This window comes from Mustela erminea, chromosome 16 (assembly GCF_009829155.1).
Source record: "Mustela erminea isolate mMusErm1 chromosome 16, mMusErm1.Pri, whole genome shotgun sequence".
Lineage (NCBI taxonomy): Eukaryota > Metazoa > Chordata > Mammalia > Carnivora > Mustelidae > Mustela > Mustela erminea.
The window spans coordinates 75662509-75689888 of NC_045629.1; the positions used below are offsets into that span (position 1 = coordinate 75662509).

The window sequence follows — 27380 nt, forward strand, 5'->3', positions numbered from 1 at the left end:
TGGCTCTGCTCCTTCGCCACTGAATAACTGCAGACAAGTCTGAGCCTCAGCTGCCCATGACCCTGAGCCGCAGCCCCGCGGGAGGCCGTGCTCTGTGTGAAGCCTGAAGCTGTCCCCAGTGGAGAGGAGAGTTATCACTTCTCATTCGGGCAGTGTCAGCACCCCTGGCCTGCCACCCTCGCCCATCCCTACCTGTCCAGGGTATCCCTTGGCTCGCCTCGTCCTTCTTGCCCACAGTAACACCCATAAGATTCAAATTCTTCTGGGCACCGGGATGTCAGACAAAAGAGCATCTCTCCCAGCTGAGGCATCACTCGTGTGTTGTCCCTACTTCCCAGGTGCAGGAAGGTGAACCTGTCACAGGCTGATCAGAAACAGGGCTGTCAGGAGAGGAGGGGACACTGGGACAGAGTTCACACAGGCAGGCAGTGATGCAGATGGGTACTGGTCATCCGAGGAACCCCGTGTCCTTGCCTCCATTGCCCTTCTGGGAAAACTGCTGCGGGTTAGTCCCCCGTCTAACACCCTGTCTAGTATGGTTCAGCTTTCAGAGAGCATGTCTTCCTTGCCAGGTGTCTGTGGCTCTGCCCAGACTCCTGCTTAAATCCCCCTGAAGTGTGGGGGGCTGATCGGGACCAGAGGTGCTCTTCAGCCACACGTGATTGCCGATTAGAGTGACCGTGTCCCACTGAGGCCCTGCAGCACCCGGAGTCCTGGGGGCATCCTGGCTTGTGGACGTCCTGACTCCAGCAGGTTAGCGCACTCTGCCTGGGTTCGCCTTCAGAGCCCTCGATTTTTCTTTCTCTACCTCTGCCTCTGCCCTCCTGCACCCCCTCTCTACCCCTGTCCCCTCCTCCTCCGCCAGAAATGTTGGCCAAGACTAGCTACAGTCCACTGTGCTGACCCCATGATCACAGGTCCAGTGGCGGGGGGTGGGGAACCAAGAAGCCGGGGGCCTTGCGAAGGGCTCTCAGCCCAGCCCCCCTCTCAAATGCTGTCTTCTCCATCACTCTGCAGTGCATGCTGTAGAGAGCTGGCCTGGTACTAATAAAGCCCTCCCCTGGGTCTGTAGCTCCTTGCAGGGGCAGGGCCTCCGGTGCAACCCCTGGTAAGAGGAGAGAGAAGGGAGAGGGAGTGAAAGCCCAGATATTTCCTTCTTTCCAACAACTTCATGTGCACGGTGCCAAGTTCTTCCCTTGGGGGCCAGTAAGAGCGATGGGAACATTAGGCCAGCAGGCCCCTTTCCCTGGCTCAGCAGGTGAGTGGCCATGGGCAAGTCAGGTCCCCTCTGTGTCCCATGACTTCCCCTGGAAAGGAATGGTTCCTTCTAGTCGCACCAATATGAAGAGGTCACAATTTGACACCATGGCCTAAAGGCCTTTGTTACCTACCCACCCAGAGAATCTCAAGGCCAAGAGAGGACAGAGGCTTCTCTGCCTGCTCCCACTCACCTTTTCCAGTTGTCTCCTCTAGGCCACTTTTGGTGGATGATGCAGCTAAGCCCAAAGACTTCAAACCGGCCGGGACCATGGTTACTCCTTTTGTTGAGGCAGCAATCTCTGCAGATCCTGAAAACACACAACGTCATGGCTTATATTCAATAGGCAGTTCGGGAAGAGATTTGCAGATGGACACACACTCAAGCCCAAATGCAGATATTTCAGGAGAACAAAGTGTTAGGAAAGCATCCTCAATCTGGGCTTGCAGATGGGAGGGCAGAGTCTCAGGGATCCACAAATGTTACATGAAAATTTCCAAATACTCTGTGATACAGAGAAGGAAACAATCAACAAAACTAAAAGGCAGTCAGTGGAATAAGAGAAGATAATGGCAAGTGACATATCAGAATAAAGGCTAGTACCCCAAATCTATAAAGAACTTATCAAACTCAACCCTCAAAGAACAAATAATCCAGTTAAGAAATGGGCAGAAGACTTGAATAGACATTTTCCCAAAGAAGACATCCAGATGGCCAACAGACACATGAAAAGATGCTCAACATCACCCATCATGAGGGAAATACAAATCAAAATCACAGTGAGATACCACCGCACACCAGTCAGAATGGCTAAAGTTATCAAGTCAGGAAATGACGGTGTTGGTTAGGACTCAGAGAAAGGGGAACTTTCTTACACCGTTGGTGGGAATGAATACTGGTGCAGCCACTCTGGAAAACAGTGTGGAGGGTCCTCAAAATGTCAAAAATAGAACTACCCTATGACCCAGCAATTACACTACAAGGTATTTATCCAAAGGATACAAAAATACAGATTCAAAGGGGTATATGAACCCCAATGTTCCCAGCAGCATTATTAGTGATAGCCAAACTAGGGAGAGAGCATAAATGTCCATCAGCTGATGAATGGATAAAGAAGATGTGGTGTATATACAATAGAATATTAATCAGCCGTGAAAAAGAATGAAGCCTTCCCATGTGTAATGACGCGGATGGAACCAGAGGGTATTATGCTAAGTGAAATAAGTCAGAGAAGGACAAACACCATCTGATTTCACTCATATGTGGAATTTAATAACCAAAACAGATGAACATAGAAGAAAGAAAAAGAAAAGAGAAGAAAGCAAACCATAGGAGATGCTTAACTATAGAGAAGAAAACTGAGGATTGATGGACAGGGGTGGGCAGGGGCTGGGCTAGAAGGCATCTGCGTACTAAGGAGGGCACTTGTGATGAGCACCGGCTGGGAGTCACTGAATTCTACCCCAAAACCGATATTACACTATATGCTAACTGACTAGAATTTAAATAAAAATTTAAAACAAAAAATAAAATGTGCTAAAATATTAAGTAAATGGAACATAAATATACCAAACACATATACATGAATACTCTGTGATAAAGTTACATTGGGCAAGAGCCCCTGCTAGACCAGTTGAGTGACATCTCACGACCAGAACTGCCCCAGCCCATGTCATATTTACTACCATGCACCCGCCAAGTGGAGCCCTAGCATGGTGGTTACAAGTGAAGAGATAAGAATGGTGGAAAAATGAAGCTGGTTCCTGGTGCTCAGTGATGTAGGCAAGCACAACCTGCCTCGAATTCCTGGGAATCCTGGAAGACCTTCTCACCATCGTGTGAATTAAGTGCCAGGTCCTCGCCGAGGCCAGTAAGGCTGCCAGGGATCTCTCCCTGGCGCTATCCAGGTTTCCCTTTGCTCTGTGTTGGCCCACCTGTTCTCTTGGCCAGAAGCAGTGACACCTCCAACCCTGTTTGGTCCAGCCAAAGGGGCCTTGGTAAGCTCTGCTCCACCATCTACAGACCCAGAGCATAGGGTGAAGCCTGGGCATCTCAGGGACCCCTGACTGGCAATCTCTCCCAGACCCACCATATTGGTTTGCTTCATACATCCGAGCTCCTGAGTCTTTGCTCAATGCTCTGTTCCCTGGGGGGTGGCAGCAAGGCTTTAGAGGCCCTGTTGTTCTCTCAGTCCTCTGGGTCTAACATCATGCCTCACCTCCTCTCCAATCCCACCAGCAGAAACCCATGAACTGGTTTCTTTCCACCATGTTCCAGACTGCTGGAACGGACAGACATTTTCCTTGACCAGACGTTAGCCAGGCTCCTCTGGGCCCTCTTCTCAACCAGGCCTCAAACGTGGCCTATGAGAACTACAAATTCACAGCACAGACTATTTCATCAATGCCCTGCCCCTGTGCTAGGAGACGTAGACCAACCCCAGCCTGGTTTCCCCAGGATGACCCAGCCTCCTGCTTCCCCTTGTCTTCCTGCCCAAGAAAGCTCCAGACAGCCCAAAGAACTTAGAGCTTGAGACCCACGCTGACCCAACACCTGCCTTGCCTAAGTTTTCAGAAAACAGACCCCTGCCCCCTTTTTGGAATATTCCCCTGCCCTGACCCTGCTGGAGTTCTGGCCTCTTGTCCACCGTCCCATTTTCCCTCTAAAAGTCCCAGTCACTTGCATACAGATGAGAGTCAAACATGGTTACCCTACAGTCTCTCTTCCCTGCTACAGAAACCCGAGTAGAGTCAGCCTTTTCACCATTAACAAATGCCAGCTCTGTTTCTTTTTGAGAGAACTCACCTAGTCAGTGGAGAGGAGTAGAACTCAGTTGTAGAGGTAAGGCAATCTGAGTTTGCGTTTTAGCTCAGCCACGTACTAACTGGGTGACCTTGGACAGGTCTCTCGCCTCTCTCAATCTTGATTTCCCCATTTGTAAGACTATATTAATAATACTTGTTTTGGTGTTTGAATAATCCCTCTAGCTAAATGCCTAGCAAGGAGGGAAAATTCAAGAACAGCCCTTAGAATCGTTCAGTGAGTGTGAAGACACATCTGATTTGGGGTTAAAGACTCTCCAGGTGGAAAACTCGACAAGCAGAGAAAGCCCCAGAAGCCCGTGTGTGCTCCTTGCCAAGTCTGAGTGTCTTTCCAGAAGCCCTCACCCTCTGAGAAAGAACTCTGTAGATTCTTGGTGCTAATCAAACATGAGACCCCCTACCTCATCCCCTTAGATGAGGGCATGCGGCATTTATCACTCTGCCTGAATGGCCGCCCCATTGGCGAACAAATTCCTCTTGCCCTCGCTCCCCAAGGCTGAGAAGGTCACTGTGCACCTGAGGGCAAAGTTGGCCCCAGTCTCAATGCTCTTAGCTCTGACACTGGTGACCCGTCAGCATAAATTCAGTTAAGATGTGGGAATTCTGTCCAGGCCTGGTCCAAAGCTCCCAGAGTGAGAGGCCAGCCCATGTTGGGTACAAAAAACACCAACTTTCAATTTCCATCAGAGAGGAAAAGAGGAGAAATGAGCTACTATGGGTTTTTTCCTATTAACATGGTAGAGGTTTTGTTCACTTGCTTTTAAATAGTGGTCCACAGTATCAGCCATGGGAGAGAGGTATGAGGATAAGTTGTTTTGATTTTTCTTTAGGGCAATTTGGTAACATATGGATACATACATATTGCATGGATACATGCAATGATTACGCCCTCTGTGCAGTAATCCAACTTCTAGGCATTTATTGTGACAAATTAGAAGTGGATGGGTATAAAGCGTTTATCTATTATTTATAAGAACAAAGTAGGAAATAATTGGCTCATGCTCTTTGGTATTCCACACCAGAAACCATGGTACAGCTGCCACTAAAAATCATGTTATAGAAAGGTATTTAATGTCAGGGGAATATCAGCTCACTCTTTAGGTGATACAGCTCAGACTACAAAGCCATGGTGCCAAGTGATCTTTAGTGCATTTGAATTACATTCACGGTATGCTCGGCAGGCGGGAGACGTTAGAAGGGAGCACCTGCAGATACTAGAAGTGACTATCTGTATAACATGGAAGTAGAGGTGATTTAAATAGAAAACAAAACACTGTTTTCCATATTTTTCTAAATGCATCTCTTTATCAGGTAGGCTTCTAGTTCTTCCTATTCGTGGATCTACCTTTTAACTTCATTTGTCTACTTTGCGGGGAGGTGGTATAAAAGTAAATTGGTCTCAATGATTCCTCCATGTTTTAGAACACACTTGAGCTCATAAACATATAGGGACAATCATTGTGTGCTGGTGGGAGAAGCTAAGTGTGCTTACCTGGAGGGGATGTGGTCCTAGTGGCTTCTGTGCCTTCCTGGTCTTGGCCCACTTCTGTCCATGAAAGAAAAGAGACAGGGTGAATGTTGACCCCAGCCTGTTCCACCCCTGTGTCCTGAAGCAGTTCCCATCCTTTGGGCACAGAACGCAATGTTGCTCTGCCCCTCATCACCTCCCAGTGTTGCCGGTGATGTCAGGGTCACTGCTAAGTCAAAAAGACTCCCCTCCCCAGACACAGACATGCTGGCAAAGGCAGCTGTAGCCTGCTGGGCTAGAAGCAGTTGCATCTTTGAAATACTTTAGGAAAGCAGACGTCTCTAGAGTTTAAACAAACAAAAAAATTAATCACATATTTTTGAACAAAGAGAAACAAGGCAACAGAATTGTGGATTCTAGTTCCTTGCTCTGTGGCTCCCAAAAGACTACTGAGCCCTGGTTCTTGGTAAAATGAGTCTGTTGTTTGACTGTTATTAGGCTCCTACAATGCTGTAGACTGAATGTCTGTGTTTCCCCAAAATTCATTGGCTGAAACCTAATCGTCAGTGGTCTTGGGGCCTTTGGGGGATAATTGGGTCATGAGGGTGGAGGCTTCGTGAATGGAATTTGTGTCCTTATGAAAGAGCCTCCACAGAGCTCTGTGGCTCCTTCCACCATGTGGGGACACAGCAAGATGGCGGCTCTCTATGAATCAGGAAGTGGGTCTCGCCCAACTTGACCATATCAGTGTCTTAAGTTTGGACTTGCAGCATCTAGAAATCACGAGAGAGAAATTCCGTTGTTCACAGGTGATATAGTGTGTGATATTTTGTTGTAGCTGCTGGAACAGATGAAGACATACTACATGCCAGATATGGCTTTAAGCACTTGGCTTGTACTGACTCAGCAAAAACCCCACGAATTAACACCAGGCTCACCACTTATTCAGAGTTGAGAAAGGGGACACACAGAACACACTGGTCACTTGTTCATGGAGCTAGGAAGTGGCAGAATGCAAACCAGGGCTAAAGTGACCCATCCTAACCCCTGACCACCCTAGCCACCGAGCTGGGGTGCCATTTCTCTTCTGACTATACCGCAGAGAGCTAGCAATGATTACTCCAGCAGGCTTGGGGAAGGGAGGAACTGCCTTGAATTCAATGTGTCAAAGATCAAGATTATGATGGTGTTCTGTGGAAATCAGGCTTACAATTGACGGATGATGTGGACACACAAAAACGCTCCAGCAAAGAGACAGAACCTCAACGGTTCTAAGCCAGGCAGATGGTTCTCTTCAGAGTAAAATGCGCAGGTTCGTAACTAACGGAATCCTATGCTGTATTACCCCCAGGCAAATGACTGCCTCCTTTATCTGTTGTATGGGCCTTCTAGGGCCGGGGGAAGAACTCAGAGGCTATATGGAGGGGCTTAGGAGCACACCAGTCCACCAACATCCTCCCTGGTGTCCTTGCCTCTTAATCGAGGAATCCACTTGTTTATCTCTTCATTCTTAGTAACTGGTAAATAGTTATTATGAGTGATCTATGCTTATTAATAAAGAATCCATTGTTATTCATCGCCATAAGCAAAGTAAATGGTTAGGTCACTTCTGATGACATCCTGGCCTAGATGTTTTCAGGTATGAGGCTGTTCCCTGTGAGTCACTACCATATCACAGAGACAAAACCAGTCTTGCAGTCTGAGGTGAGGTTCGAGACCAGTCCAGCAGGTCTCATGCTGGACCACCTGTACATTTTAACCTCCCAGAGCCTCAGTGTCCTCCGTTCATCTGGAAAGTAGGTCTACTGGTATTTCTTCTGAGCCCCGTCGAAGAGTGATCATCAGAGCCAAACATGTGTATTGAGAAGGCAGGTCTCCACTGGATTCCGTGCTGTGCTCCTGTGCGGTCTGTCCTGCTTACTTGTTCTGGAGGAACTGGTCAGTGGGCGGCACTAGTCCCAGTAGCCACTGTGGAAAGAAACCACTCCACTGCAGTTACCCACCCAGCTCAGCTCGTAAGCCAGGCAGGGTCCCCTGCAAAAAGGCAGCTTTAGGACTGGGGGCCCAGCAGAGGTAGCCCATGGCAGTCTGACGAGGAACAGTGATTGACACTTTGGTCCCGATTCAGTGACAAGGGGCCAGATTAGCATAAGACCGATGTTTGGGTGATGAGACCTCTCTCTGGGGGAAAGGTCCACCCTGTTCCTTTGCTAGAGCTGGTCCACAAGGGAGCGCAGCTGAAGAGGGAGTCCAGCTTAGCGGTAAAGACAGACACCGTGGAGCCCTCGAACCTCAGCCCTGCCACCCAGCTCCCAGTCTTGGACGCTTTCTTTCTCCAGCTCCATTCACCGTCTCAGTGTGGAGGTTATGGCAATGATTTCCCAGGGTTGTGGGAGCAAGAAATGAGAGGACATATTCTAAGCAAGTTGTCCAGGGTCCTGCATGTGACTCAAGACTGCATTGCTGTGTTTTAGTGTCACGCCAGCATTTCTGAAGAAGATGCTGCTGCAGAGTCTTCCCGTGTTCTCCCTCATTTAACCCCCTGCTGCCCTGAAGGACCCATCCCTTTCCAGGGGTTGGTCCACCATGGACCCAGCCCTCGGGCTGTTTTTATAAATGAAGCTTCCATTGAACACAGGCACACCCACCCAGTTAGGGGTTGTCCTGGCTGTCGTCCTGCTGTGATGGCAGCTTGGGTCATTGTGACAGAGACTGTCCACAAAACCCAATATACTTACTTTCTGGCCCATTACAGAAAAAAAATAATTGCCAATCCCTGCTGTCCAAAATGAAGAAACTGAAGCTTTGAGAGGTTGATCCATGCTTCCAGAGTCCTACAGCTGAAAAATGGGAGAGGCAGGATTCCATCCTAAAGCTGCCTGAGTCCAAAACATAATTATTTCATTCCAACATGGTGAGAACAATCACGAGCCCTATTTTTCCTTCGTAATTGATGTTTGTGCCTGCATTGGGGTGGCCTCCTTTTCTGGAGGGGGTTTGTGGGCACTGCTAGGTCATGAGTGTGAGTACGTGTGTGTTGGAGGACAGATTTGTCCTCAGTTTAGGATGGAAGTGGCCACTGTGAATCCTGCTGGGAATGGTTGCTGTGCTGGCAGGGAACATGGTGAAGGTTTGGCTTGGAGTAGGTGCCATTTCTTTTCTTTTCTTTTTTTTTCTAGACATGGAGTCCAAGGCACAGGCTGTCTAGGAGTAGTTGGGGATGCAATGCCCTTGGTCACAGAGGACAGCCAGGGAGGATCTGCACCATGAGCTCTGCTTCTGTTCTCAAAGCAGCAGCAGAGGAGAGAAATATACACACTTCTGGGGAGGTGGTTGTGCAGAGGGATCTCCTGGAGGCATAAGGTTGCCAGGCTTGGCAAATAAAAATACAGGATGGCTGGTTAAATTTAGATTTCACATGAACAACCAATCAACTTTTGGTATAAGTATATCCCATGCAACTTTTGGGACATACTTATGCTAAGAAAGTGTTTGTTGTACATCTGGAAATCACCTTCAGATAGTTGAGGATGAATGTCTTGCCTCTGGCACTTCTCCTGAGGTAGGAGTAGGGGTATGGGAGGAAGCAGAGCATGTAGAGAAGAGATCTGGGGGTCAGAAGGAACGAAGGGTGGCTCTGGAATGATCTCGGGGCAGTTTCAATAAGAAGCCAGGCAGGGGGCATTTTAGGAAAGCTAATTCCAGCCAGTAGGCTGATAGTACAATCAAAATGTGGGTATTTGGGTTACACACCAGTCTCCTAGTGCTCACCTTCTCCTGAAAGGGCCTTTGCACTGGTGTCTGTGAGCTCCACAGGAACCACTGAAAAAGAAAGCTCCCAAATCAGTGACTGATGGAACACAGTGTCTCAACCAAGCACCACGAGTCCCAAAGGACAGGCTGGAACTGCTGGACCAAGGGAGGAAAAGGCAGCGCCAGGAGAGGTGCTGCCAGACTAGGGCTGCTGGTTCTGTCTTGGGATTCCTGCCCCTCATGCATCTGCCGGGTTGTGGGGTGTCCAGCAGGTCCCCAGGAGCGACTCCAGCAGGGTTCTGGCCAGGAAGGTGACACTAGCAGACCCAGGCTGTGGCAGTGAAAGGCCCGCAGACCCTGAGGGTTTGTGGCTGTGGAATAGGACATCCCTACTTGGCATGTCCTAAAGGAGGCAGACAGCGCAGAATAAAGAATACCGGACTCAGAAGACACATAGAGATAGGACACACACAAACACTCCTACTCATACACATACACACACCTACACCAGCACACTCCTGTGCTCCCCGCCCCACACACCCATATCGGCTTCTTTCTCTTCCTATCAGCTTCTTCAACACATGCTGCAGCACTGGGAAGGAGACCCCAGCTCCAGGGAACGAGAAGTGCTCTGCCAACATGCACCCAGAACTTTCCGTTGGGATTGAGAGATCGTTTGAACACTGGTGTACCAGGAATGACAGGCAGAAGAAGAACTCTCACATTTTCCATAAGATGCCTGTCTTAGAGTAGAAATGATCACTTATTTCAGTAGACAGATATTAAAAGCCCACCCTGTCTGGAAAGGAGGCACACAGAAAACAGTTTCTCCTTCAAGGAACCCCCACTGGGGTCCAGGCTGCTCTTTCTGCCACAGGTTCCAGAAGGCCGAGGAGGGAGACAGCTAGTTTGCTCCCAGGTGGCCTTGGTGGTCAGTAGCTCCACCAGACGAGAGAGGACTTTCTCTGTCAGAGCACTAGACCTGGTCCTGTTCACACCGTACACCAGTGGCCTGACCACAGAGCAAGAGAGGAGAATGGGGGTCTATCTCCTCATTGGATTAAATGCACACCTCTTCATGTAACAAAGAACAATGTTTGCATGAGGGCCATTTGCTGTTGGATGGGTGTTTGATGGGATTATCAGACTTAATGGCCTCCCCTTGGCCAGGGAAAGGCAGAGACATTGCCAGTGCTGTGGGTCACGCCAACAAGCCCTGCAGTGGTGTCTTCCTCTGTAGAGTGGCCCGCTGTGGTGCAAGTAAAAGCAGCTTCCCTAGAAGACCTTACCTCTGGGCAGAGATGTCGTCAGCTCTTCCGTGCTGGTTGTCTCTGCAGAGAGACACATTGGAAAGCCTGTTTAGAGCAGCGGGTCTGGGGAGTGTCAGAAGGTGCCGGACTGAAGGTGCACCGTAGCTACGCCCCCCATAGCAGCCTCTGCCCCGGATCGTCAGCCCCACCGCTGATGCACGGCCCGGTTCTTCCCACCTGGAGGCTGAGCCACACAGAAGGAAGTGTCCAGATGGTTCAGGGAAGAGTTGATCCGGGACTGAGCCAAGCATTCTATGGCAGCCTTGTTGCAGGCACACAGCAGGTGCTCACAAGCGTCCCCAGACTCTGTGCACAGGGCAAGGGCAGAGCAGAGCAGATTGGAAAATCTCATTTGGAATCCCAAGAGGTAATGCAAGCTCCCAAACTGACCCTGATCTGCCTGCTGAGGCCACACTCCTCCTGCAGGCGTCCTCCTGTTACCCAGCTTGGCTCCGTGAGCTTTGGTGCATAGACGCAGTCTGGGGGTGGTGCCCACTCCTTACGCCACACTCACACCCGACATTTCAGGCCATCCTATTGATCTACTTTCCGCCTCCACGCCACTACCAGTCGTGCCCAGGTTATGTCAGTGGCCTCCCCCCTGCTGCTGTCCACTCGCATCGAGGAGCCAGAACGAGCCTTCCAAGACTCAGGGCAAACCATGTCCTTTTGGGGTTTCAAAACCCTCCAACGACTTTCTAATCAATGTAAAAGCTGCTGTCCCTGCTCTCTTTCCCACCCCTCACCCCCTTTCTGACTGACTGTCCTCTTTCCCAAGCATTCTGGGCGCCTTGAGCCGAAGGGTGTACGTACCTCCCTACTAGCCACAGGCTTGCTTCCGCCTCACGCCTCAGTCTTTTCTTCCTGGGCATGTGCTCAGGGGGGCTTCCCCCCTCCCCCCGAGCTCGCTCTCTACCTTTCCCCTGGCTTACTTCCCTCCACGGCTCTTGTCACTGTCTAACATACTCTAGCCCTTTGATACTTCCAGCATCTGGCAGCCAGGAGGAGGTTTCAGAAGGTCAGGATTTCCCCAATATCTAGACAATTGTCTTGCACAGTATGTGTCTGCTGGCTGGCTGGCTGGAGGGATGGGTAGGTGGTCCTTTCACTGTATGTTCACCATACAGTGATGTATGCCCATGCCTCTCCTCACCTCTTCCCCGATGTACCATACTTCAGCCAGTCCTTGCTACCTGGACTTTGGGGTCAGTTGAACGTGGGCTCAAACCCCGACTTTACCACTTAGCAGCTTATGTGCCTTTAGGCAAGCTATTTAATTTCTTTGAGTTTTCCTGTCCTTATCTGAAAACTGGGACTAGTGACCCCATCTCATAAGATTGTTGGGATGATTGCACGTGCAGGGTATAAAGGCTATGGCATATGGTAGGTGTTCATAAAGGTGGCTCTCATAGAGCATCCCCAAGGTGCCACGTGCCTCTTTCCTCTGTGCCTTTGTCTCTTCTAATTCTTCTGCTAGGATTGCCCAGAGACTCAAAATAAAATCCCTCGAATCACATGGTGAGTAAGGTGGTGAGAGCTGAGACTTGCATCTATGCATGTCTGATTCTCACAAACAGCAGCAACCACAAACCGAATTCATCCATCCCTGCCTCTCTTCCGCTCCCAACACTGACTTCTTCACATAGGCCAGTCCCGGTGTTAACTGTTTTACATTTAGCATTGTTTCCATTTAACAAGTGTAATGCAGTTTTACATTGAAGCACTGTATAATTTTTATGACAAATCTCTGAAGCAGGTTTTCTCCTACCCATGTAGAGATTCCCACTTGTTGAGTAAGTGCTCCCATATCACACAATGTATCAGTAGAAAACCATCTGCCTCCCCAGGCTCCCAGGATTGCTGCAGTGTAAAACTGTAAATCACATAACCTGCCCACCAACTATTCTTTCATTCCAAAAAGCATTTATTGTGCATCTACTCCATGCAAGGTACAGATGTCACAGATCCAGCCCTCATGGGGCTCAGAGTATAGGTGATGATGTCCTTAATGGCTGTGATGATGAGGGGGGACCCTGAGAGCCCTGGGTCTGGCCCAAGCCTGGGATTCCTGAGCTGTAGTTTCTCAGCTCGGTCCCAGGGACCTGGAGATGCTCACCACATGTGATCGTCTTGTTGATGCAGTTGACATCTGTGCTGAGCTTGGCAGGGTCTTGGAGACAGTCCATCTCAGCGGCCTCTTCATAGCACCTGCGGTGCTGGAAGCAGCAGCTGGGGCAGGTAGGGGAGGTCAAAGTGAGAGCAGCGGGAGGATTAAGAGAGGGGAGTCTGTGATTGTTGTGTCTGTGGATGATTCCTGGCAGTGACCTGTTTCAAATAGCACTCTCATGTGCACACACACGCACACACATGCGTGCACATGCACACACACACACACACACACACACACACACACTTTGACTTACATTACCTACACAGCAGATACTATTATCATTATGGGAATTTACACCCATGGAGACAGAGACGCATAGGGCTCAGCAACTTGCCAAGGTCAAAGTCCATCACAGAGTGAGGCTGACACTGAAATGGGAGTCAGGAGGCTCTTGCAGGGCACACAGGAGGTCAGTGGAGACCAATGTAAAGAAGAACCAATATACAGGCTGGTGATGGCCTTGGGCAAGCTACTCAATTTCTCAAAATACCTAACTAGAGAATTTGGGGAGATTCAAGAAAACATCTATATAGATCCTGCCCTGAGGCAGGCACTCAATAAATGATAGCGACTATTGTTTGAATCTGGTTCAAGGTGGAAATGGCTGGTCTTCCAGGTTGTTGGAAATCTGCACCCCATCAACTGAACTGTGAAAAGTCATAGAAATTGGATGTGGCTCATCACTCTGCCAGTTTGGGGCCATCAGTACTTTCACCATTCAGAAAGTGAATTACCGCTTCATTTCTTTGACTTCCAGGTTGACAAGGTTATTCTAATAATTAGAGAAAGTGGTAAGGGAGGACCTGAAAGGAAACATATTCCCAGAAATGGTCCTGACACTCTGTTCCACTCAGGATCACCCTCTCTCTTTCTGAATGTCAACCAGCTGGGGCCAGGAGGCAGTTTGCTCGTGGAAAAATGCTGTTTTGATCCACAGGCAACTTATACCTTCTCTTGGAGATGTGGACATGGGAGAGGTCTATTGCTTGATTCCAAACCCATTATCCCTGAGCAATCAAGGATGTATCCCTTTTTATTCAATTAATTAACTAACTTGAAAAGCAATTGGAGGTTGACTGTCTAGTCAGTCAGTCAATTTGCTGAGTTCCTACTATGCCCCATGCTATGGTTCATGATGCGGGTCCAAAGAAATAACAGGGTGCAGAACCCCCCTTAGAGGAAATTAGGTGGAACAGGAGACAGACCGTGTGCATGCATGGTCCTATGTGGCAGGTACAGGACAGGGAAGCACAGGTGTTGGGGGAGCATGGAGATTGCCCTTGTGCCTTGGGTGCAAGGCATTCAAAGAGGGCATCCTAATGGGGAAGTGCCAGGGCAGATAAAGCACTGTCCAATCTATTGCAAAGGACAATGGGCTGTCCTTTCCAGTTCTATGAGAGCACACCTTCCATCACACTGGCTTTGGGCATAGGTATCACAACAGTGAGGCAGGGCCATGGGTCCGAGTACTGGGAGATATGGGTTCAAATTCCTGTTTTCCTACTACTGCTCCTGCTGCCGCCACTATGCCTGAAATTACTGTTATTACTACCATTACTGTCACTACTACAGCTCTGCTAGTACTGCTACAACTGCCATTAATACTGCTGCTGCTGTTGCTATTACGACCATCACTACTACTATTACTATTAATACAACAGCCACTGTGATAACTGTTATTGCTGTTATTGCTACCATTACTTCTATAGCATTAATAATATTTCTACTATTGCTGCAAATACTGCTGCTGGTGTTACTATTACTGCAATTACTGCTACAGTTAGTATTAATACTACTATACCTACTATGACAACTGTTACTGCTGCTATTGCTACTCCTCCTCCTCCTCCTCCAGTCCTACTATGAATGCTACTATGACTGTTACTACCACTGTCACCACGACCTACCTTAGCCCTCCTATTCCTGTTATTGTTGCTACCGATCGCTAATACTCTCAGTAAGTGAACTCAGTAAGCCAAGCAGAGTTCCAGTCACTGTACTGTATACTTGGTTATTTAATCCTAAATAATAATTCTATGAAGATGGTTTTATTCCTCCATGTAACAGAGGAAGAAACTGGAACACAGAGAATTGATGTAACTTGCTCAGGGGTCACCCCATCTGTAAGGAGCAGAGAGCCAGAGTTACAGGGTCGTAGGTAACAACTGTAACACACAGATTCTACCCAATTTTTCCAACTGGCCTTCCCACTGCCAGCATCTATTTGCCAGATCCTTGCTGTCACTTGATGCTTCTCAGATTTTAAATTTTATTGCTAATCTGATGTGTGAAAGTGGATCTCTTGTGTTAACTTCCCCTCCCTGTGAATACTGAGGACACACATCTTTACTGACCCCTTGTACCTTCTCCGTATTCCTTGCTAGGTGTTTACCTTTTTAAAGTGGGGATAGTATTCTGCTTATATTAAGCACAATGTTCAAATGTTATTGGCCCATGTTTGTGGAAAATTAAACAGAAACCTGCATGGTTGCTTTACCTCTGGTGACCAAGACTGTCTGAATAAAGAACAATTCTGTCATGTTTAAGAGTCACTAGGGAGCTTGTCTGAAATTCAGACTTCCAGGGTCTAGCTAGTTGTAGTCTGAGTCAGTAGGTCTGGGATGTGTCCCTAGAATCTGCATTTTAAAGATTTTGTTTATTTATTTGCCAGAGAGAAAGGGAGAGTGAGACAAAGAGAGAGTGCAGCAGGGGAACCACAGGCAGAGGGAGAAGCAGGCTCCCTGCTGAGCAAGGATCCCCCCCCCAACCCCCATGCGGGATTTAATCTCAGGACCCTGGGATCATGACCTGAGTCAAAGGCAGATGCTTAACTGACTAAGCCACTTGGGCTTAGTCACTTGGATGCCACTTTTGCATCCCTGGAATCTGCATTTTTAGCAAACATCCAGGTGGTTCTGACCCTGGAGACCCCAACCTGGAGAAACCCTACACAGACATTCTGCATATCAGACACATCCAGGACGTGAGAAGATCACAAAGTACATTGCACTTTGAAGCTGAGACCACAAGTCCCTCTGCAGGTAAGGAGAATCAAGACTCCTGAAAGCTTTCCACACCTATGCTCTGCCCAGGTCCCAGCCGGGCCTCTGGCAGCTCACCTGTGGGTGTGGCTCACCTGTCAGTCTCATCCACGGGCAGCCCCTCCATCTCAAACCTGCAGACACAGCCGTAGTCCTCGAAGTCCCGGGGGCAGAGACCAGCCACACACTTCAGACCACTCACGAACTGGAGCAGCGCAGGGAAGTTGGTGAAGACAGCCTGCAGCCAGGTGAAGTGGGAGCCCAGGCAGTCTGTGGGGAGAGGGCAGCAGGGAGGGGACAGCCGTTGGGGACTGGGAACCAGGCTCGAGGAAGGAGCCCCTTTGTCTGGGACTTCCCACACCTCAGCAACTTACTAAACCCCTACTGTGTACTCACAGCCATTCTGGACAATTGAAGGGAGGCAGGTTTATAAGCTGTGGTCCCTGTTGGCTGTCCCCCTAACAAACAGTCATTTAATCATCCTCCCTAATCCACAAAGCTGAAAGGGACTCAGGGGAGGTGAGCCTCCTCCCTAAGTCCCTGTGGGTGTTTGACATGCTCATTCTCAGCTGGTCACGCGAATCCCAGCTTCCATGACAGTGAGTGGCCTGTTACTGAGCATGTGACCCAGATCTGTGTCAACTTAAGGGGAAGTCTGTTAGAGGCTTTTGGGAATTATTTCTTTCATAATAAAGAATAATGGCATGTAAAGAGATCCTTCTGAGCTACCCCTTTCTCCTTCCTTAAATATGGGTAAGGATACACTGGCTGGGACCGCAGCAGCCACTTTGCTACCCCGAGTCCCCGAGTCTAACATTGAAAAGCCAGCAGGCTTAGCTATAGCAGTGAGGAAAGAATGAGCCGCCTGGGTCCCTGATACCTGCATTGAATTACTGCACCAATCCTGGTGCTTTCAGCTTCTGTGAGATAATTAAATGTCTGTTATTTAAGTCCCTATGGGTCTGCGGAATGGATCCCGAACAATACAGTCCCAGCACTGGGGAACTAGAACCCCCTGCAGGCAGAGAAGGGATACAGACATTAGTAATTTGGAACCCCTACTGTGTGGCAGAAACTGAGATATGTGCTTAAAATAGCACAATGGTTAAGATTGTTAATGAGTCACGTTTTAGAAAACATTCACTTGTCCACCACCCCCTAAACTTCATGTTATCCTGCAAGGCAGGTGCTCTTTGGTCACTTCTATTTCACAGATAAGGAAACTGAAGGTCAGTGATCTGCCGGAGTATCAACCAGTGGTAATGATTTGCCCTAAACAAGAAGAATGCTCTTGCAAAGAAAACTGGCAAGAGAATGATTTCCTGTTTGCTTTTTGTTTTTTTTTTTTTACTTTAAGCTGCCTGCTCACCCTCCCCCTTCTAGGCCTTTCTGACCGGAGGACTGTTAGAGGACTGTTAAGTGCTAATGGGGTGACCCCACAGCTTTGATTCTAATGCCTGGGGTCACATGTCGGGGAACCTGGAGAGGTCAAGGATTGGTTTGCAAAGACTGTTTTACGCAGACTGTTCTAGTTTCTCCTACTCCATTCAAACTTCCTTTCTTGTGTTTTATTTCCACATAGCTTAATCAGAAAAATGAAGAAATTATTCTGTACTGAAGGAAAAAGTCACTCTAAGGTGTGTGTTTGTGTGTGCGTGCGTGTGTGTGTGCGTGTGCGCGTGTATGTGTGTGTTTATATAAATATGCATTTTCATTCAAAAACGTATGGGGCACCTGCATTTAGCGGCCTCTGGCCAGCACTGTCTAATCCAGTAACAGCTCGGCACCCCTTGCTCCTGTCAATCCTGTGACAGTCTTACTTGGGGGTCACTTCTGGAAAGCAATGATGGGACCCACCATGGTGCCTGGCAATCGCTGGCCACATGATCGATACATAATTGAGAAATGGAATACTTGACACTCTTTGGCATTCTTAGGCTTTATGTATGTATATTTTATCATGTATATGCAGTAGTTGGGCAGAAAAAATCCAACAACTTTGGTAGAAGGGACTAAGAGGGTCTGGAAGGTCTGGGCACAGAGGGGAGCTACCCCCTTATGACCTCTGCTGTGCAACAGGGGTACCTTTCCCTTCCCAGTCAGTTTGTGGTGTAGTCGGGACCAAAGAAGTCAGGACTATGAAGGTGCTTGGCAGGTGGGTGACTCACCCTGCAATAAAAGACACCACTCCTCTCGTCGGACCTGGATCCCACAGCTCAGAGTTTGCTGGGGTGGTGGGAACAGGGGAGCCCAAGGCCCTAGTAGTTTGCTTAGATTTCCCACGCTCACCCCATGCCCTGACACCGGGTGGATAGAAGCACTTTCGTATTTAACTTACCAAAAATGGCAGCCACACTTTCCACATTTTTAAACACGCCAGGGAAGGATGTGATATCTAAGTGGAAGGTAGAGAAAACAAGTCAGAGAGCTGTGGTTTCTGTCCTACCCCCTGCCCTGATTCCTTGCTCTGCCCCACCCCTGTGAAGAGTATCCTTTCTCTAAGGATAGATTTGACCTTGGACTAACTTTCTAGTAACACAGGTTACCATGGAGACCCGAGAAGATGAGCCGGGAACTGTGTTACCAGGCAACATTGCTCAGTGCTACAAAGGACCCCGGATGGCAAGGTGTCTCTGGCCTTGTCAGGGACCATAGGCGAACTATAAACACCTGGCGGGAAGTCATTGTCTGGGGCTCCCTTAGTGTGAAAACTCTTGCAAATGAAGCATGTCTTTTCTGGGCATCCCAGAAGTCATGCCTATGAAACTGTTACTAGATATACTAGTTCCAATAGAGACAAGCTTCTAGGCCAGGGCGTGTCCTGTGGCTGCCGCATGGGAGCCCCATTCCCTTATCCCGGAGCTGCTATCTGGAGGCAGGGAGATCTGTGGATCACCCCCACGGCCACTCTTGTTGAAAAGGAATGATGGGCATGGCCTGATGGCACCCGGGGTTTCCTGGCCTTGATCCTTCCCAGTGCCAAGTGCGACCTGTGAGTCTTAACATCTACTAGAAGTTCTCTTTGGCCTGGGCGTTACACTTCCCACGGGGCCGATGGCATTTTGAGAGAAGTCAGAGGGTCATTTGAGTCTGGGTGAGACTGATTACTTTGCTTGCATGAGTTCATGCACAAAGAACTTTGTTGACTCAGCCTGCCTCTCTGCAAGGTGGGAAATGAACCCTAAATTCAGGGCTAACACGACCCGCGGGTTCACTATGCATCATGGTCTTTAGCAGTACCCAGCTAGGAACCCACCTGAGAAATCTCTACAGTCTATCACCAGGAAAACCTCCCCTTCCCAAAGGAACAATTATGGCTCCTCCTTTCTTATCAGTAGAGCCCAGGAGTTTATTGTCTTTCTCTTTTCATCTTGCCTTCTAGGAGGCTCACAGCTCGATCTGAAGCTGAAATACTGTGACCATCTAACCCTCACAACCAGCCCATTTACTTCCATCCCCTGTGCCCCTTTCAGCTGACCTTCATGTTTTGATGGAAGTTGTAATACTTTGTCTCAGAGGACAGAGCAGGGATGGGTAGACACAGGGGAGGACAGTGGAGGGCGAGGCTTTGGAGTTTTATTTGAATGCCTTTGCCTACAAGAGCCCCAGCAGTGAGTGCTGTATTTAGAAGGGGTCGTTCTCCCTGCCAGTATCCTAGACAAGTTTCTACCCCATGAGGTCACCTAAGAAACGTTCAAAGAATCCTTACTGATATTTTTTGAGAGTCCCGGAGGCAGCTCCCCTGGAAGGTGTGGGGTGTCCAAAGGGTGGGCCCCTGTGACCAAGGAGGAGAGAAGGGTTAGCAGGAGCTCTGCTACTTGGGGCAGTCAGGAGGCGAGGGCATGCAGGGAAATTCAGTTCTATATGTATATTTCTAGGACCTGTTGTGTGCTGGGTCTCTGATGAAAATAAGGTGGACTCAGTATTTCAAATGGGTTGGCCTTAAGAGTAGCCTTCTGGTGGAGGATGGAAAAGTTTGGGGACTCCTCTTGAAGCTGTTGTTGCATAGGAAGCACACCAATTTAATTTAGATCACATGTTTGATTGGAATGTCTTGAAAGAATGGTGCGGGCAAGGAGAGGCTGCCCGCCCCCCGGGAGCTTATCCTCGAGGACAGGACTTTCTCACACTTCCACATTTCTCACACTATCAGCGTGCAAAATGATCAATTTTGTTAGGGGTCCACGAGTGCTGAGAAGTAGCCCCCTACCCTGCATTTTTCCACAGTGGAGGCATGGGGAGAGGATGCAAGTTTTGAATTGAGTGAGATATTCAGACAGGGGGCCAGTGGGACTTGACCTTTTCCCAGACTTGGTCACTGGACTGGACTGTGTTGCCAGGGGTCTTGAATGCTCAGTAGGAAGCAGGGGGTCTGCAGGAATCAGGAGGGGCTGGAGCAATGGTGCGATGGTAGATGAACCTGAGCTTCCAACATCTGACCACATGGGGGCGCCTGCATGGCTCGGTGGGTTGAGCATCTGCCTTCCGCTCAGGTCTTGGTCCCAGGGTCCAGGGATCCAGACCTTTGTAGAGCTCCCTGCTCACTAGGGAGTCGGCTTCTCCCTCTCCCTCTGCCCCTCCCCCTGCTCATGTGCGCCCGCTCTCTCTCTCTCTCTCAATCAGTCTCTCAAATAAATAAATAAATAACATCTTTTAAAAAATCTGACATCACGGATCAAAGAAGCATCTAAGAGTGGATTAAGTAGCCTTGACAAGTGTGCCGTGAACGCGTGAACGTTACCCTAGTCCATTCATTGTTGTTATGACTATTCTACCAACTTCCTCCACTCACTGCCTCCTTCCTGTCCATACTACCAAGTGGTTTGCACTGCCCAGACCTCACTTCCTCACCCACCTCCTCCTCATCACCATGGACTTATCTCGGGGACACAGACGACTTCAGCAGGTGCTTGTCTGCAGGAGAGCACCCTTCCAACCTACAAACCCTGTGGGCTCGCCCTGGGTCCAGGCAGCTCCCAGGACCTCTGCTGTTAGGCCCTCCTCGGCCAGGTTGGAGGGGGAGGCAGCGCCCTTCTGGGCACTGCACCCTGGTCCTTCCTCATGACAACGTCCACCCAGCACCGGCCTCCCTCCCAGCTGGATGTGCTCGGTGGCTGTGGCCAGGAGCAGCCTCTCTGGTGGTCCGGATTTCTCACCATTAAACACGGAGGGATGGTCCCACTGGGCATTCCCTCCAGCCCAAGAGCCCTGGGCTGCACAGGGACGTGCCCTGCTGATGCTCAGAAGTTGGGGGGACCCAGGACTTCCTTCAGCTCCAAGTAAGCCCATCACAGAGTCCCTGTAATTGCACCGGTGCATTCCATATTTGGCCTCAGGAAGGATTTAATTAGCATATCAGCCAATAGCTAAGAATATCCACTATCCACTTAAGCAGCAACTGTGAAATATCGCCTGGTCCTTGGTGACTACTTCTCTGGTATCTCCTTGTCATCCTGGCAGGTAGAGGTGGTCTGCTCACTGGGAAGCAGCTAAGAAGGATGTGTGTCCCCTACCCCCACCCATAGTACTTTCAGGGTGTTGACACCCACACATTTCATTAGCAATGAAAGTAGTGCCCTGGATTTGAAATGGCTGATCCCAGAGGACTGAGTTGGCTCCAGAGGGTGGCAGTGGGGGTGGGTGAGAATTCTGTGGGGAAGGGAGAGTTCTGGCTTTGCAGGAGTGCTGCGCTAGAGAAGGGAGCTAGCATTCGTTCTGTTCCAGGCTCAGTTTTGCAGACAGCTCCTCAAACCCAGTGCTGTGCCCAGTGCTGTGGGGCACATTCTGCTGTTGCAGTAAAGCCAAGACCCTTGGAGGAAGATCTAGCTTCTTCTGCCCCAGCACCTAAGGCTACCCTCCACTTGCCCTGCCTAGCTCTGCCAAACCATTTCCCTCTTTGAACCTCATGCTTCTAAGATGATTATCATTTTTTAGACACTAAACTACTTCTTGCCAACCTGGCTTGGCTTGTGCCATGTCCTGAGCCTGGGGGACCTGCTCCCTTCTGCGTTACTGAAATGTTTTTGGATTCCATGCAAAGTTCAAGAAGCTCTACTGGAACCCCACCACAGGCCGGGGTAAGGAGACCTTCCATGGCTTCCGTAACGCACAAGTATCCTTCTCTCAGTGCACTTATGACCCCGTGTTGGAATGATCTATTTATGTGACCGTTTCCCCCACTACCTTAGGAACGTATTGAGGCTCAGCCCACTAACACACTAAAGCACACTTCAGTAGACAGCTCTTTAATGAGAGCTTTAATGAGCACACAGTGATTGAACCATGCCATCAATGGTCAATTTATCAGCCAATGAGTGATGGCCCACTAGAACCAGAGTCCCAGCCTTGTAAAGTTTAAGCGAAATTAGGAGATGTCCTCTTGAGGTTGTGGAAAGGTAAGATGTATTGGTGGTTATGAGTGGTATTTCATAGTGTGAAGTGTTCTACCCAGAAGAGCAACCAGAGATACACAAAACCTACCTTTACCCAGCCCCTATTCCCAGAGATTCTGGAAGATCGACATGCAGAGGACGATGGGGAGTGAGAACCAATTTTGCTGTGTGATATGGGCTGGTGCAGAGCTCTCCGATGAAGGAAGCATGTGGGATAGGGAGAAGGGATTCCCCTGTCCTAACACAGGCCCGACCTCCATCCCACGGGGCAATGCTTGCCTTCTGAAGTCATGAGCCAGCTCTCAGTGAAGACAGGAAGGAGGGCAGCCTGGCTGTGTGTGAGGAGGCAGACATAGAGGTCGCTCCCACTCCTACCACAGGGACAAAGAAACATCCCAGGGAGAGGTCTGGTAGGGCACAGAGATGCTCCACATTGTCAACACACCCAAAACCTTGCCTTGAAATAGGAGTCAGATAGCCCTGGGGCACAGCTGCAAGAAGGTGTCCAGCAGAGCCCCAGATCTGTAGGTGGGGGGCTCTGAAGCCCCAGACAGGGTTTGCACTGGCTCTCAGCCAATGTCTCAGCAGGTAATCCTCAGTGGACCTCTTCCTGGGATACAAGGGAATCTTCTGATGGATTCCTCCCTGGTGTCCTTGTCAAGGGCTCCTCAGACCCAACAGAGAGCACGGATGCCCCGCCTTCGCTGGCACAGCATCTGACTCTCCCCCTTCCTAATCTCATTGCCTCAGAAATAGCCCTTTCTGCCTGCAGTGCCTGGCTCGAGCCGTGGTGCATTTGTTGGGTGGGCAGTGTTGTCTCTGTGGGGGTCACACACTCAGACCTGCGAAGTTGGGGTTGCAGGCATGGCACATTTAAATCCACATGGACATGCGTATGTTTGCACCTGAACTTTCTTGGCTATAATTTTCGGACTCTCGCTGCTTGTGTCTGAGAATAAAACCTACCAGGACAGATGCATAAATGCTTGCGACCATTTATAATAACAGGAGACCATTGCCTCAATCTTATAGAGAAATAAAGCACTTACAGATATGCGTAAAAGGTGTCTGGTGGGTGTTGAAGGGGTAATTTTGATCAAAAGGAAATTTATTGTTTTGGAAGAGGAAAAGGTCAGTTATAAAAGAGAGTAAGTTTGAAAAATTAGAAGAATGGGCTTTGGGGGGTGAGAGTCAAGACCACAGTAGGAATTTGATTGGACCCTGGCACATCAGTGCCGGTGGCATCATCCCTGAGAACCTACATCATGACAAAATGGTTTTAATAAGGGAAAAAAGTCATCCTTGAAAAAAATCAATAATCCACAGAAAGCCAGCACCTTCTGGAAGTGGCTGTCCATCTGTCCAGCGGGGAAGGTCTGGGATGGTGTTTGGGTGCAGCACTGGGACCTGAAGGAAAGACTTGCCATCTTCTGAGAAGTGCTGTCATTTCTGCTCACAAGATTCTGGGGAACATGGAAACCTCTGCAAATCCACTAACTTGGGTCATCGTCCCAATACACTGTCAACAGTATTGGTGGATTCACTGTGGCTCACTCTCACTATTGAGCTTAGAAGGGAACCGCAGAGAGGGAGGCTCAGCGTGTTGGTTCTGAGCTGACCCAGACAGGAGGAAGAAAAGAGAAATTGTCTGGATAAAGGAGTGATATCAGTCACAATGGAGCCTGAGCAGCTGTAGGAAGGAAAGAAGTGAGTTGGGGTGTTTGAGACTTTTTTGTGGGCACCAATGTGCCCACAAAAAAGAAAATAAGGAGCCAGAAGTCTCAGATTTGTAGACACAACTCCATGCAAACTTGAAATGACTACCCTGGCTGCCAAGGAGCTTGCTCAGGTGTCCTCAGGCTTTGGTGGGGTAGAAGTGTTTGCCTCTCCAACAGACACACCAACATAGGGGAAAGGGAGCTGCTGCATGTCAAGAAGCTGACACCCTCACTCCAAGGAAACCAGCGAATGCAGAACAGTGGCAAAGAGAAGAGGGGATGCACTATCGGGGAGAGGGATGGCTGCCAACTGGTCACCCAGCGGTGCCTTCGGTGCCTTTAGCTCTCGTTGGATCCCCACCTCATCGTGCCCTGGATAGGGTGCTCGAAGCATCAGCTGAACTAAACCCGTAGCTTACCATTACTGTTTGATTTCCATCACTCCTAGGCAAGGGGATAAAAGTAGTCATAAGCAAATCAGATGACATTTGACAATCCTCCCCACTGTTCATATTAATTATAGACCAAGCCGGAAATTTCGTAGAAAATGCCATTACTCACCACCATGCAGGGCTGTCAGCATACTTAGGAGGAGAAGCACAAACATAGCGGGAGGGCAAAGGCTGGGAGCCAAGGCATCGACTGGATTGGCCTCCTGGGAGAGAAGTCAGCGGAATACGATGAGGATGTTTTCAGAGATCCGGGAAATAAGAACCCCCAGGAGCTCTGTGTCCCGCCGCGCGGTGCAGAAACAGGAAGAAGCCCTGAAAGGGTTTCTGTCCCAGCTTTACTGCTCACCGGCGGTAACCAACGACATTCAGGAGATCACATTCTTTCTCTGGGATTCAGTCCATCCATTTGTAAGGGGGAAACTTAACCAGGCACCCCATGAGGACACAGATCTGGTCTCATTTTGTTATTCATTTTCCCGGGGGTCATTTATTGTCTGTCGGGCACATCGCAAGGATCCGGGAATGCAAAGAGAGGGAGGAAATACTCCTCATCTGTGAGGCGTTCGCAGACTAATGGGGAAGGGAGGCAGTTGCACCAGTGCTGTAGTTTGGCCTGTAGACCGAACTGTACAAAACCCCATACACTGGGCCATCAGCGGCGTTCAGAATACGTACCTTTAGCAGTTTGACTTGGAGCCTTCCTGCCATCACTTGACCTAGGAATAAATTTGGCGACCGCATGGTGGCGCCGCCTGCTAGCAAACAGTGTTTCCGCCGGGGCTCCATCTTCCTTCCCTTCCTGACGTTTCGGAGCAGTTTGAATACTTGGTTGCAGTCCCAGGGTTCAAGAGGTAATTCTTCCAGGGCGGGGTGTGGGGCCAGGGGGCAGGGTTCAAGGACCTACCACCTTTCAATCGTCACTGCCCAGCGATCTGAGCAGCTCAGCAAATATTTAACTTCGGAAGGCACTTCATGCACTCAAGCAGGCCAACCATGTATTTAATAGGGAAGGAAAAACACTAAAGACCAGAGAGAACTTAGAATAATCTTAGCTCCCCAAGGAATATAACTCCATAAAGACTGTCCTATGGGTGGTTGACTTGTGCATATTCTGCTGTAAAGGAGGTTTTTAGAACGAAGTGTGAATGATAATACAGTATGATCACACTACCCTGGTTGGAACACCTGGCTGCTGAATAGGGTTGTATATGTTGTGCACTGTGCAAAGGCGTTGCACTGAGGAGCCTATATGGGTTGAAATGCAACCAGTGCTCAACTCCCAAGCTTGCCCTCTTGCCCTCTGCAGGGCTGCATCAACCTGGAGGAAGGAGCACTTTCTGCAGTTTGTTCTTCCAGAGGCAAAGGCTGCCGCGTGTTCTGGTGCCCCAGCAGATGTCCCCAGGGGCATGGTGGGCCACCGTAACTTGTGGGCAGCGATTGATATTGGGGAAGGTGTCCCAGAGGAGAAGACATCTGTAGCTTGTAGAATCATTGCCGTGTGAACCTTCCCCAGGGCCTAGCCCAGCCTCTGGTGGCCATAAAGCAAATGTTTGTTGAACGAGGGTAGAACGTGAGTTCTCGGGGATTTGGGCTTGGCTCAGTCATCTCCTTGTACTCTGGCTACCATCGGATGGGTGTGCTGCTCTGCTTTAACTTTTGGTAGCCACATAAATTCCTAAGCAGTTAACATTAATGGCTGGACGGGCTCTCTGAATCTTCTGCAGAGATTTGGATCTGAATGACTTGTGACCAAGGCCACGAAACCAGACTGAAAATGCAGGGCGAGCTCTGGGACGTCTCCAGGTACAGAGTGACTGCCTTGGCAACCCCGTGGGCCAGTGGCTGAAGGCATTCCAGCAGGTCACACCCACTGAAGTCAGACCCGTGTCACTACCCTACACTCACTAAGTCCGATTTGCTATGGTCACCAGCATACCAGGGGAGAAGGCTAGGATGCCTGACCTCCGAGAAGGCGCTGGGACCACCGTGCTCAAACTCATTTAACAGGTGAGTTCACTGAGCCTCAGAGACTGGCCATTTATGGTTCAAGTGTCCCACTTGCCAAATGTCCAGAGCTCATTATGAGAACAGTACTACTTCTGAGGTCACTGTGGGGACGGAATGAGCTCCTCCGCCCAGGGCACTGGAGACAGTGCGTGATGGGGAGAAGTGGCTCAGAAGCACTCATAACTATAGCCACTGCGTTCGGCCCACAGTAAAGGCTCCAGAAACAGCAGCTGTTGCAATAAAGGCCCCCGTTCCCCGTTTGAGTGGAAGCCCCTGTCTGATGAAATGAAGGAGGGTGGTCAGTTTTGTGCAGTGGATGCTGTTCCTTTGCTCCTGCAACACTCCCTTCAGGGAGGCAGCCCCCCAGGTTGTCCTGACGGGCCCAGAAGACAGGCTGAGGTTGACGCTCGTGGGAACTGCAAATATGTTGATTGGATTTTCAAGTGTGTATTTATTAGAAGACAAATGAGCAAAAGTGACCTTATTACAGACGAAATCATGACTCAGCTCTGACGTATTCTCTTAAAGCAAGCTCCAGGGGGTGGGTGGGGGGGAGGACGGGGTCACTGCTGAACGGGGACAGAGGTTCGGCTGGGAAGATGAGAAGGTTCCAGAGATAGATGATGATCAAGGTGACAACACATGAACGCACGTAACGCTACAGGACCACACACTTAAAAATCGTCCGGATGCTAAATTTTGTAGTATGTATATTTTACCACACTTATAAGCAAAGTGAGTTATACACTCCAGGACATTCTTCCTTCAAACACTGCCTTACATTTATGGAGTCATTCTTTTTGTCAGTGAGTCACCAAGCTTATGCCTTGGACTGGCTCGCCAGGACTCTTCCTGGCACAGGTCTCGTTCTCTGCATGGGGGCCAAGGCTCGGAGAGGTCCAGGAAGGCCACGGCAGCCCCAAATGCAGAGTTCAAACCGAGCCTCTGGTTCAGCGTAAGTCTCCGAGCCACGTATGGTACCCACCAGA

The 27380-nt window shown here is 49.4% G+C and overlaps 1 protein-coding gene across 2 annotated transcripts in view; it reads right to left on the reverse strand.

Annotated features, from left to right (window-relative positions):
* The window catches only part of OC90 (otoconin 90), a 35237-nt gene that overhangs the window by 6703 nt on the left and 1154 nt on the right, over positions 1–27380 (reverse strand). Inside the window, exons 1-12 of one of the 2 annotated variants that reach the window (XM_032315549.1) lie at positions 25060–25355; positions 24494–24587; positions 19532–19597; positions 18161–18217; positions 15918–16092; positions 12728–12840; positions 10789–10917; positions 10591–10632; positions 9320–9370; positions 5573–5626; positions 1452–1568; positions 193–364 (exon numbers count right to left, since the gene is read on the reverse strand). In XM_032315549.1, coding sequence (XP_032171440.1) covers positions 193–364; positions 1452–1568; positions 5573–5626; positions 9320–9370; positions 10591–10632; positions 10789–10917; positions 12728–12840; positions 15918–16092; positions 18161–18217; positions 19532–19597; positions 24494–24587; positions 25060–25170 — 1181 coding nt within the window. In that variant the 5' untranslated portion in view covers positions 25171–25355. Of the gene's footprint in view, positions 1–192; positions 365–1451; positions 1569–5572; positions 5627–9319; positions 9371–10590; positions 10633–10788; positions 10918–12727; positions 12841–15917; positions 16093–18160; positions 18218–19531; positions 19598–24493; positions 24588–25059; positions 25356–27380 lie in introns of those variants that run through there. The other variant, XM_032315550.1, reaches the window with a different exon arrangement.